Source organism: Stegastes partitus, unplaced genomic scaffold (assembly GCF_000690725.1).
Source record: "Stegastes partitus isolate 25-593 unplaced genomic scaffold, Stegastes_partitus-1.0.2 Scaffold340, whole genome shotgun sequence".
NCBI lineage: Eukaryota > Metazoa > Chordata > Actinopteri > Pomacentridae > Stegastes > Stegastes partitus.
In genome coordinates this window covers 314,864-327,165 of record NW_007578071.1, presented here as the reverse complement: position 1 = coordinate 327,165, position 12,302 = coordinate 314,864, and the positions used below count along the sequence as shown (strand labels likewise).

Here is a 12,302-nt window from a genome sequence, read left to right as displayed (position 1 = left end):
GTCCAGATGGCTGTGGATCAAGCGGGGCGATCCGTGGACCACACATGCTCTTAAGACACAAGTCGGGACTTGATCACCCCGGCTGGGTCGCCTGGGGGAGGGTGTCTGTTGTGAGACCCGAAACACCCAGTGAACCCAGGATCCAACACTGATGATGTGTCTTAAGTTGCACCAAGAGTGTATATTAGAACTAGTCAAACTGAAGCTGAGAGGATGTGACTGAGTAGAAATGACACCAGCAGAGATAACTGATGTTGTCTCAGGCAGACGATGGAGCAGAGGGTTGATGAAGGTTTGTGAAGATGCAGGTATCTGTTTCTGTAAATGAAAATAAATAACCACTAATGACAATATTTCCGTTGTTTATTATCAGCAATTAGTCAAATACATAAAAACAAACAGTAAGAAAAGGACAGAGTTGGTCTTTGTTTTCCACGAGGTTATCAGCACGTCCACATTCACACCTCCACTTTTTTTTCTTGGTTTGTTTTTTGCGTAACATCTTGTGCAGTAAAAAAGGAACCATAATATGACATATACAGAATATTAAATAATAAAAAAGAAAGACATTGCACTTTATTTACAACTCATATTCCAAGAAATATAAATTAAACATTCCATTAACGTACTAATCACAAACTGGACAGAATATTAACCTGCCGTCCTCTGGCAATGATATCACGTCTCAGCACTAATAAATCAAACAGGACTCACTCTGCTGACTGGAGCTCAGCGGACAGTAACTGCAGGCAGCATCGTATGGGTTACGTTTCAACATATTCTGACTTCATGGTTGTTCCTGAACAGTTTTCTGCTTTCCGCTGCAGGCCCGAGGTAGCAGACATTCACCAAACGGCCTCGTCATCAGCCCCTCTGCTCCCACTAAGAGACCAGACATAGGATCCAGCAGATCCCTGACATGTGGTCCTGTCCAGGTTTGTCTAATCAGCATCGAGACCTGTACAGCAATGTTTTACGCCACTAGAGCATCTACGCTGTCGTAGGATTTATTTCTTATCCCGGCATTGAGAGAGGCTCTCCTACAGAACCTCCTGCAGCTGGTACACAGTCAGAGGTTCAGGTGACCCTAAAACGGCCCGCAAGTTCCTGCAGGGGACAATGGCGTGATCGGGAAGGTTCTGGAAAGCTTCATTCACCGTCCTGTGACCGCAGCAGTAACGCTGTCCAGGGACAGGACGCTCTGAAACACACGACTGAGAAGCTCATTTAGATGAATTACTCATGGATGAATGATAAACCTTTCTTTCTTCAGACTGGTTCTCTGGGGATGTGAACTGGGAAGAATGTCCATGAGGAATAGAAACTGGTGTCCTACAGCATGAGGCTGGAGTTCAGGATCAGCTGACAGAACATCTGGTTTACCTGAAGGTGTGTGAAGTCAAAACGAGTCAAGAATTAAACTCATACGAAGCGTGTAGAGGAACTAGATGTCAGGAGGCTGCTTTCTACCCAGACTGAAGGCTGGATCTATGTAAACCAGTCAGATGTAAGTCTGGAGGAACGAAGAAGTCAGAACGTCTGGTTCCTCTGGACCTTCATCCAAAGATCAGATAAATGAAACTTTATTGATCCCTCACTGGGATCATTTACAGAAACAGGTTCTCGGGCTTCAGCCTGCTGCGTCCAGGTGGCCGACACTGGAATAACACACTGGCTTAGATTTAACACCTACACATATGGAGCTGCATCACCTCATGTGGTTGAGATCAAACTACAGGACTTCTCTTCCATGATGATGATGATGGAGGTCACCATCTGAAGGGTTTTACTCCAGATATCCCAGGGATCCCTACACAACTTTGTGTGGGCAGCACACCAGCTTATCCTCCACATCTGGGAGCATGAAGGCTCCATCTATCTACTGCATGTGGAGGAGCCTGGATGGAACGGTGAGACTCACTGAACTCCAACATCACAGGAGTACGTTCCTTCAGCGTTGTGTCTGACCACATCAGTATTAAGGGTTGTAGGTGTTCTGAAGCACACCTGGAGGCAGAGTGAGCAGCTGTCTCCATGGAGACGGGAAGCCTCCTGGAAGACAGGCTGTTCTACACCTGACAGAACGGGCCAGAGGATGAAGAGGGAGCTCCACACCAGACTCTCCCTAATTCGATGTGAGAACAGTGTGTCAGAAGGTTTTCTGAAGCTGTCTGATCATTCCACCAACACCTCTGATGAAGTGTGATGGCGCCCTCCAGCTTTGCTTCAGGCTAACTGCTCGTTAGATTGTCCCTCCATTTCTGTCCAAACCCACAAGCCAACCAGCGGCACAGCTTCACCGAGCCACGGGCAGGATGTGAGGATGTTCCCTTGCTACGTGGACAACCAACATCTCCATTCATCAGACTAGGAAACATGCTGGCTGAGAGCTGGAGGCGGATGGAAGCAGCAGCGTGAAGCCCAGAGAAGACCAAAGACCGTCCCTCCACCTTCAGCTGCTTCTATCCTGAACATGCGTGTTAACTTATTACATACAAGGTTGGGATCTTCACAAAAGCAAAACAAATGAAGTGTTCTGACAAATAAAGGTTGAGGTTTAGGACATTATGTGAGACTCCTGAAAGTCCAACAAGATTAAACTCAGATCAGCTCAGATTAAACTCACCTCAGATCAGATTAAACTCAGATCAGATCAGATTAAACTAAGATCAGATCAGATTAAACTCACCTCAGATCAGATTACACTCAGATCAGATCAGATTAAACTTACCTCAGATCAGATTAAACTCAGATCAGATCAGATTAAACTCAGATCAGATTAAACTCACCTCAGATCAAATTAAACTCAGATCAGATCAGATTAAACTCACCTCAGATCAGATTAAACTCAGATCAGACTAGTCCTCCATGGTTTAGTCTCTAGTTTCTTCCCATGCCACAGCCTAAGGCTTTTATAACACGTGTGTCCTGCAGCCTGAGCAGAGGAGTGTGATGCATATTAAGAATTCACAAAGTTAAAAATCATGATATTAAGTCACAGTCAAAAAATCGTTGCTTTTAAATGAACTCGGGCAGAGTTTGGGGCTCGTAGCTGTACAGACTAGAAAGGTTTAGCTGAGACCACAGAAAAATCCATTTACATCGAGTCTCATCGTCCACATACAAGAGGTAATAGAAGAAAATATTAACAAACATTGGTGAGTTCTGTTTGCAAAAAAAGTCTACGTTTTTACATTTCTAGCACAAGACTGTACATCATCTTGTATTGAGAGGCAGTTTCCTATGGCAAAGCTAGACATAAGTACGTATCATGCTGCACTAATATAGTGCAAAATTATGCCTGAAGACAGAGACAGGAGGCAGGCAGACGTAGTGGAGCTCCGGGTTCACGAGCTCACCTCTGTGTTCTGGTTCTGTCTGTTCTGGTGAGATGAACCCAGGCCGTAGTTACAGGAGAGCTGAACGTCCTCACGGGACGGAGAACGACAGCGAAACAGAGATGACGTCACTCAGCTGTGACTAAATGAACCAATGAATGAAAACTTGTGCTTGTTCAGCAAAATCTTAGTTCTGGGCGACCCGCTCCAACATCTATGGAGTGAGCGGTACGACGTAGCAGATGGCAGAGAAGCAAAGGCAGACTTCCAGAAGAAGACAGAATTCATGAAGGCTCCTGTGAAACAAACTATAAGAATGAGATAAAAAAGAGGGAACGTCAAGGCTGCTGATGATTCTGTGGTGATCTTCGAGGTTCTGTCAGAATCTTGTTCTGCATGTTGGTGGAACCAGCAGCGGCCCGACTGGAGGAGCAACCCTGTGTGTCCTGGAGGAGGACGAGCGTCTGGCAGTCAGCGTGGCAGCAGGACGGCTCTACATGTCGGCGTCTCCATCGTAGGCCAGAGTCAGCGGCTTCAGTCTGTTGTTCATCTGCCGGCGCTGCGGTTTCTTTGGCTTTTTGCTGCAGAACAAACAAACAGGAGGCACAACACCATCACCACCAAGACCATCTGATGAACCACAGCGTTGCTCTGAAAGCCAAGGCAGGACTGCGGTGCTGTTGTGTTTGTTGATACTGGTCCTGGCTGGTTCTGGGGTCGGGTCGGCCCATAGGCTCACAGACCAACTGTTTGAGTGCTGCGCCTTTCAGCCTCATCGTGTTGAAATGCTGAATAACGTTCAGCCTTTAGCAGCAGGTTCTTATTCTCTATGATGCAGGTGGACACGCCCTCTCGGTCTCTTCAGCACCATCATTTAATCTACAGACGTGACTACACCAGTCAGTTAGCAGCATTTGTAAGCCTTTTTCTTACCACATGGTGGCGCTATTTCTAACAGTTTTAAATATGTGACGTATATGTGGGGGCTGTCCACCTGATTTTAGTCAGTATTGTCTGAGATATGCATCATTAGTCTGCATTACAAGCCCCATAGACATAACACCTCCTGCTACCTGTACCAGCAGCAGGAGTCCAGTCTAGGACCGACTGCACGAGATGATGTCTGATGTTTAAGTCATTTGCTTTGTTGATCCATCTATCTCCCACCATTCTTATGATGTTTTCATGTTTAAACAGTCACACTGCTAAAGCTAAATGTAAAGACAGGTGTCAGACTGGGAAAGGCAGTGCAGCATGACTGTCGAGGGAACCGACAGCAACGGGCAGAAAACGTAAACTTGGATTTACATCCAGGATGGTTGATGGGACCTGGCAGTACCGACCTCTGCAGCCCCACACAGGAACAGTCTTCTGTCAATAAATACAGCTCAGGATGTTCAGCAGTGGATTCATTCACCTGAGCAAGGGTTAACTCTAAATGATCCTGTTCATAGGGAAGACCTCACACAGGTGGAGAACAGAAATCAGTCCCTATGGATCTATAGAGCATGGTCAGCATGTAGGACGAACACAGAAACAGAGTTCTGGTTCTGTGGAAACACCACAGACTGAGCAGTCACTGTAGGAAGACCACATCAGAGCCAGTAAAGAACATGTAGTACAGTGATGACAACAGGAGGAGAACGAATGTGTGTTGACGACATGAATGGGAGACCACAAGATGGCAGCAGAGCAACAACAACATGAAAAACACTGAGTTGTGATTGGGTTTGGTGTGCGTACAGTCCCTGTTCAAAACCTTTGGTATCCTCATTATTAAGTGATGCAAGAATCATTTAGGGCCACAGATTCTACTGAGGACGCTGAGATCATGTGACCAGTTTACTAACCCTATTACTGTGCATCTCTTAAGTCCTGGCTGTCCCTCGAACAACTTACAAATAAATGGGATCATTGTTTGTATAAAAACATGTAGTTTCTCTCTTTCAGGCTCACCGCTGTAAAGTCGCAGCAGCTGTAGTTCAGCGGTGCTGAGACACAAGCTACAGGGGCTCTCCATACAAAGGTTTATATATGCAGATATAGAAATAGTCGCTGCTGACCGCTCGCTCAGAGGGAGTCCAGAGGCAACTCTCTGTTTAAATCCATGAGGTCTAGACTTCTATCAGGTCTGTACCTCTATCAGGTCTGTACCTCTATCAGGTCCGCACCTCTATCAGGTCTGCACCTCTATCAGGTCTGTACCTCTATCAGGTCTAGACCTCTATAAGGTCTGTACCTCTATCAGGTCTGTACCTCTATGAGGTCTGTACCTCTATCAGGTCTGTACCTCTATCAGGTCTGTACCTCTATCAGGTCTACACCTCTATCAGGTCTGTACCTCCATCAGGTCTGCACCTCTATCAGGTCTGTACCTCTATCAGGTCTGTACCTGACTACATCAGGGCTGTGACATGACAGATGTTGTGAACTGCGCTATACAAATAAAATTGACTTGAATTGAAAAAATACTGAAATAAGATTATGGTGTTTGGATAAACATTGCCTATTTTTCTGTTTCTTAACTGTTCAAGTGAATTAAATTCCTCAAATAAAGGTAAACTTAGTTTAAAGGAACACTTTGCTTTCGTGAAAATAACATTCCTTCTTAGGTTTAAGATGCCTACAGAATAAATCAGGTCCAACAATCTGGCATTTCCAGTCAGCCCTGCTCTCAGGTGGGTGTGTGACAGATTCTGGACGGCTCACCTCCACAGCACTGAGCGAGCAGGCACTCTGGGTTTCTGAGCACATTACGATGTCGGTGGGGTGAGAGTCGGGGCAGGTGAGGCCTGACTAAGTGATGAGCGTTTCAAAGTGTGGCGCTGCTTGTGGCAGCAGAGCCGGCTGCGGCGGTGCCGGTGGCAGCAGTGCCGGCTGCTGCTGCGGTGCCGGTGGAGGCTGCTGGAGCTGCACCTCACACTGCTGATCCTGCTGCTGGCTGTGTCGCTGTAACTCGTCTTGCTCTAGTTTCTGGCAGGCGGGGCAGGTGTAAGGCACTGTGTAGCTGCTTGGGTCCATCCAGTAATCCCCGTCTGAGGGGGGCTGAGAACTGGACTTGCAGCAAAGGTAACAATCACAAAAACTAAGCAGAGTGTGGGAGTGGAGGTGGAGAAAGAAAAACAAGAAATGAAGGGGCACACGGCAGGCAAACTGAAGGACAGAAGACAAATGAAATTAGCAGACACGAGCAGTGATGTGATGGGAACTCAAGCAGGAACCCTGCTGGATGTCACCGTGTAAGCCTGATGGGTCCTCGAGACTAGATGAAGCCTCAGCAGGGACACCAGGAACCAGGTGGGACTCAGAGATGACAGAGTGAAGCCAAGGGGCTGAGGGATGCTACGTATGGACGTCTTCCCTTAGCGTTAATAAAAAACAGAGCGGGGTTTCCCAGCTGAGCTGAGCAGTGACTCTTGGCTATATGTCAATAAACCTAGCCTGGGCTGGCGTGTTCTGCTGTAACACAGCTCATCGGGAAGAATCAGATCCTATCAGGTGTGCTCACTGCCATGTCACAGCTGCAGCATGTGGAGTCTGGTCAGCACGTTAAACGATGTCAACCTGTCTGGTGCTGCTCTGGAGGAGCTTGTCCAGTTAAATAACTCCGTCATAGTGCTAAAAGGGATGTACATTTACGTCAGCCTGGGACGTCCTGAAGCAGAGGCTGGAGAAACAGCACCACTCACTGGAGACAGCATTCAGGCCTCTCCACTGTGGAGGCTCCTGGTCAGGCTGGTAGCATTGCTGAGCAGAATCAATGATACCAGTCCTGTATTTAAGAACCACATGACCTCCAGGCAGTTTTTCTGACGTCGTCTAGCTTCTACAGAGCGCTTCACAGTCTGTGTCTCATGCACACGGTCCACAGCATCAGGAGCAACGTGGTTCAGCATCTCGCCCTAGTGTTGTAGTCGAGAACACCTAAACCGAGACCAAGACATGGCCGAGACCACAATGTATCGAGACCGAGACAAGACCAAGACTTTGAGGGGTCGAGACCGAGTCAAGACCGAGACCAAGACAAAGCGAGACCGAGTCAAGACCGAGACCGCACCAAATTTAACTTAACCATTTTATTCAACACTTATTCAATGTAATTTTAAGGTTGCCTGTAATACTCTTGTCTGCAACTGCAAACAAACATTTAATGTATCAAACAAACAGTCAATACTAGAATTTTATCTTAAATATTAAATGACCACACCAGTTAATTTTCTTACTTCAATACTGGCATTACAATCATTTTCAGAAAGAGGATAGGTGTGCATTTTTTTCTTTTAAGTACACCCAGTGTGGGAAAGATTTTGATTGAACAAGCCAAAGAAGAGGGAACTCACAGCGCCCAAAATTGTGTTGTACATTTATTTAGTTTAATTTATATTGAAGTTACACATTTATTCTGCAGTTGTGTGTTTTAATTCTAAGAGTTGGCACTGTAAGTATTTTTTTCAGTTTTGTTGTACTGTAATAGATTTTGTAAAAGGATGTTTGTCATGGTAGTAAACACTCCATTGTAAGCATACCTATAACTATGTTTAATCATCTAAACCAGTGGTTCTCACAACTGGTTCTGTCAGGCCCCCCTTCGAAGGACAAAAATCTTGTGTGCCCCCCCTCGCCTTAAATAGTCATGAAATGAGTCAGTTTAAATTTACTGAAATTAAATATCATGAGCAGTCAAACAGTGCAGCAACAACCTGCTCAGTGATCAGTGACAGTAACGGGGAGGACAGCCTTTAGGTTTGTGATAGTAGTCTTATCAGTCATTGTTGACACCACATCAAGAGCAGTGGGCAGCAGGAGATCCTCAGCTGTTGAATGTGGTTTCTTGCGTTTCTGTTCCAGGGATCCAGACTAACTTTTCCAGTGGTAGCATGGTGCTACCAGCTTTCTTCACTGGTCGCACAAGCTAATGATCTGGTCACCCCACTCCCTTATTTTGGATCAGCATTGCCACAGCTATTAATGCACCATGCAGCTGATGAATAGTTGCTTTTGCATCACTTAGTTATGATGCAATGATCTTCAGAGATATGGCTAGACATTTGTAAAATGTTTTAATCTTAAAATATATTTATTTTGTCACCAGTCCTCTTCTAATACCAGTCATTAACTGGACACAGGCTAAACAATTGCTGAAAGTGCCCATGGGTAGATGCTACATCTTACCAATGTTCCCCAAACGCCTCACATGCTGCTCCGGTAGATGGTGCATTTTACCGATGTTCCCTGAACGCCTCAGTGAGCGTTGCGTTGCAGAATTTGTGTATAGCGCTGTGTTTTCCTTTTGACGTCGATTTACAGATAAGTTGTTTGTGGTTAGAAAAGCCAAACTTTATTACAGCAGAGTTTGCTGACATCTTTCCCAGGGAGCAGACTCCTTCTCCCGCATTTACTGTAGTGGAGTGCCTGTGAAGAGGGGCGGGGTGGGGTGACAGGCCACAGCCCGTAAAAAATAATCCAAATTAAAAATCTGTTAAACTATTGGTTACATTCGAAGCGGGGAGTTTTGCATCCAATAACAACAAAACTATTACTAAACAAATGAAACAGTTCAGAGGCAGCTTAGTGCGGTCCTTGCAGCCGTGGTCTCGACTGGTCTCGCAGTAAAATCCCGAGTCCTCTGTGACCGAGACCGAGACAATACCGAGTAAAAATGCGGTCGAGCCCAAGACAAGACCAAGATCTTCAAAAAGTGACTGGTCTCGAGTACTACAACACTATCTCGCCCACAGACACACTCTGTTTTTTATGCTATTTTTAAGATAACACTGCTGGGAGTTCTGAGAGTTAATAAGTTCACTCTGGGAAGGTTCATCATCTGGTACTGTCATCTACTGCTGAGTGAGAAATCTGAAGATGAGGCTTCATCTGGTCACAGCGTCCACATCAGAAGCTCGTTCTGTTTGGAAACTCGTCCACCAGTGTGCTCCCACCACATCACTGCATGCTGGTGAATAAGTGAAGTGATGGTGAAATAAACACATGCAGGCCTCGGTACGTTACCATGCTAAGTAGGTCATGGAGATGATGAAGACAAGCAGGACGAAGGCTCCTGCTGCTACTCCGTACACCCAGGTCTTCAGCTTCCCATCTGCACAGAACCACAGACACACAACGTCATCAGCACACTGCAGGGCAGGCGCCACATGGCAGAGTCAACAGGGGACCAACATGGCTGGACCAACAGACTGCAGAAGATTCAGGTTTCTGCTGCATGTTGGAGTGAAGCTTCCATCTGTCTATGCTGGTGCAGTGACTGAAGGTTCTGTAGCTAGTGTTCTGGTAGCATGTTCCTGTGGAGGACTGCCCCCTGTTTGTATTCTGAGATGCTAAACACTGACGAGTGACTCTGTTGACTATCACCAGACACCAGGACACCATACTTCTCAGGATCTAACCAGCCTTTAAATTGTTCTTTCCAGGAGGTTTCTGCCTCCCACAGCTGTAGAGAGACGCTGCACCGTCATGTGTCCGATACTTCTAATGGAGGTGGCTGTAGTTTAACATCCTGGATGTTGGACTTGTCATTTCACTGTCTGAGCTGAGGGGGGCAGCAGACTCACACTCAGAACTCTGTGTGCAGTGTGTCCATATCTTATTGTTGAGAGTAGAAACTAAACTAAACTGTCGGCCACCAAATGATCAGTGCAGCACAAAGGTTCACAAGTCACCAGGACAGAGCCGTGGTGAGAATGTGGGGGACAGACGGCAGCTGTACATGTGTTATACAGCCACTCCTCCATCTATAGATACACCGCCATGATGAGAACAAATACACACATAAATAACACGGAGTCACGTCCACATCATGTACATATGATCATATGTACACATGATCCTCCTTCTGGGAATTCAACTTCATGAGCAGCTTGTTCTTCTAATTTGCACTCTAAGATCAATATTTGATTATTACTATTCCAATAAGGTTGATTCCAATATATCAACCTGATCGATTCCTGATTGATATACATATACGTACACACACACACACACACACACACATATATATATATATATATATATATATAGATATAGATAGATATAGATGTAGATGGATATGGATAGATATATATATATATATATATATATATATATATATATAGATATAGATAGATATATGTAATATATATACATAAGTGTGCTGTTTTCTTCTTCTGCTCTCATTGTCCATATTTTTCACCATTAATCTCCAGTTTTTCATTCAGATCATTGTGTTGTGTCCCAGACGTTACCTGGACCGAAGGGCTGCAGGAACCAGGTGCGTCCGGCCCGGCCCGGCGTGCTGGCGGCAGGCTGGGTGGGGTTGAAGGCTCTGATGGTCTTCACATCAGCCTTGTTGTCTCCTGCAGTGGGGATCTCCAGCACCGGTATGACAGTACACTGGTCCAGCAGCCCGTCAGACGTCATCACCTCCGTGTAGCCCTCCTCACAGCCGCACACTCCGGCCTGCCACAGGAAGTAGGCGGGGTTAACAGGACACGGACAATCAACCACTTACTGCCTGCAACGGTCAAATAAAAGCGTAATTTCTTTTGTGTGTCTTTGCACGTTTGCTTCTTTTGTTCTCGTAGGTAAATGATCTGCACTTACACAGCTCCTTCCTGCCTCAGCGGTACTAGAAGTGTTTCACAGTGTTTCACATTCACACATTCACACATTCATACACCCATAGTCACAGAGCTGCCACCCAAGGTGCTGCCTGCCACTGCAAGCGACTTCAGGTTCAGGGTCCTGCCCAAGGACCCTTGGACTGTGGAGGGGATGGAACCACCACCCTTAGAGGACAGCTGCTGTACCACCTGAGCCACAGCCCATCCTGTCCTCATCATCTTGTTCTTATCATTTCTGGCTGTTGGAAGAACTCAGTAAAGTCCACAAGAGGGACTCTAAGTATACTGTCAAAGCTGTTTGATGTATACGTTCAGGATGTATTTTAATAAGTAAAACGTGTGAAGCTGTGAAATACAAGCAGGCTCTTTTAATCCAGTGTCTGAATCTTGTTCCTGAACATCTCACACTCCTGTAGGTTGTTGTTCCTGGCCTAGAGGACTACAGTTCCTCTCCTGTGAGGTGTGCTGATCACATAACCAGTCTGAATGGAGGACTGTGCTGAACTTCCTGGTTATTATCATCCTCCTCAAATCCTGCCTGAATCTTGATTAGAAATTGATAAACTCAAACAGCGGCCATCTTGTAAGAGCTCATTACAAAGTCATGTCCATCCTAGACGTCTCCGTGGCAGAGGTCTTCAAGAGTCCTCTTCTCTGGACACCAAACCTGGGATCCAGACTTTGCCGGGTCCATAATATTTTCTGTGTCATTGGGTGGATAGTTCCCTTCTGCATGTCTGGGTTCTGGGAGGGAACGTGTCTGGGTTCTGTGAGGAAACGCGGCTGGGTTCTGTGGGGGAACGTGTCTGGGTTCTGTGGGGGGAACGTGTCTGGGTTCTAGGAGGGAACGTGTCTGGGTTCTATGAGGAAACGCGGCTGGGTTCTGTGGGGGAACGTGTCTGGGTTCTGTGGGGGGAACGTGTCTGGGTTCTGGGAGGGAACGTGTCTGGGTTCTATGAGGAAACGCGGCTGGGTTCTGTGGGGGAACGTGTCTGGGTTCTGTGAGGGACCGTCTCTGGGTTCTGTGAGGGAACGTGTCTGGGTTCTGTGAGGGAACGTGTCTGGGTTCTGTGGGGGGAACGTGTTTGGGTTCTGTGAGGGAACGCGTCTGGGTTCTGTGGGAGAACGCGTCTGGGTTCTGGGAGGGAACGCGTCTAGGTTCTGGGAGGGAACGTGTCTGGGTTCTGTGGGGGAACGTGTCTGGGTTCTGTGAGGGAACGCGTCTGGGTTCTGGGAGGGAACGTGTCTGGGTTCTGGGAGGGAACGTGTCTGGGTTCTTTGGGGGAACGTGTCTGGGTTCTGTGGGGGAACGTGTTTGGGTTCTGTGAGGGAACGTGTCTGGGTTCTG

At 46.6% G+C, this 12,302-nt stretch overlaps 1 protein-coding gene across 1 annotated transcript in view; it reads right to left on the bottom strand.

Annotated features, from left to right (window-relative positions):
* Window positions 1–3,232: 3,232 nt before the first annotated feature.
* thsd7aa (thrombospondin, type I, domain containing 7Aa) overlaps window positions 3,233–12,302 on the bottom strand; it is a 149,222-nt gene continuing 140,152 nt past the window's right edge. The window contains exons 27-29 of the mRNA XM_008284040.1: window positions 10,577–10,790; window positions 9,348–9,435; window positions 3,233–3,919 (exon numbers count right to left, since the gene is read on the bottom strand). Coding sequence (XP_008282262.1) covers window positions 3,832–3,919; window positions 9,348–9,435; window positions 10,577–10,790 — 390 coding nt within the window. The 3' untranslated portion in view covers window positions 3,233–3,831. The remainder of the gene's footprint in view (window positions 3,920–9,347; window positions 9,436–10,576; window positions 10,791–12,302) is intronic.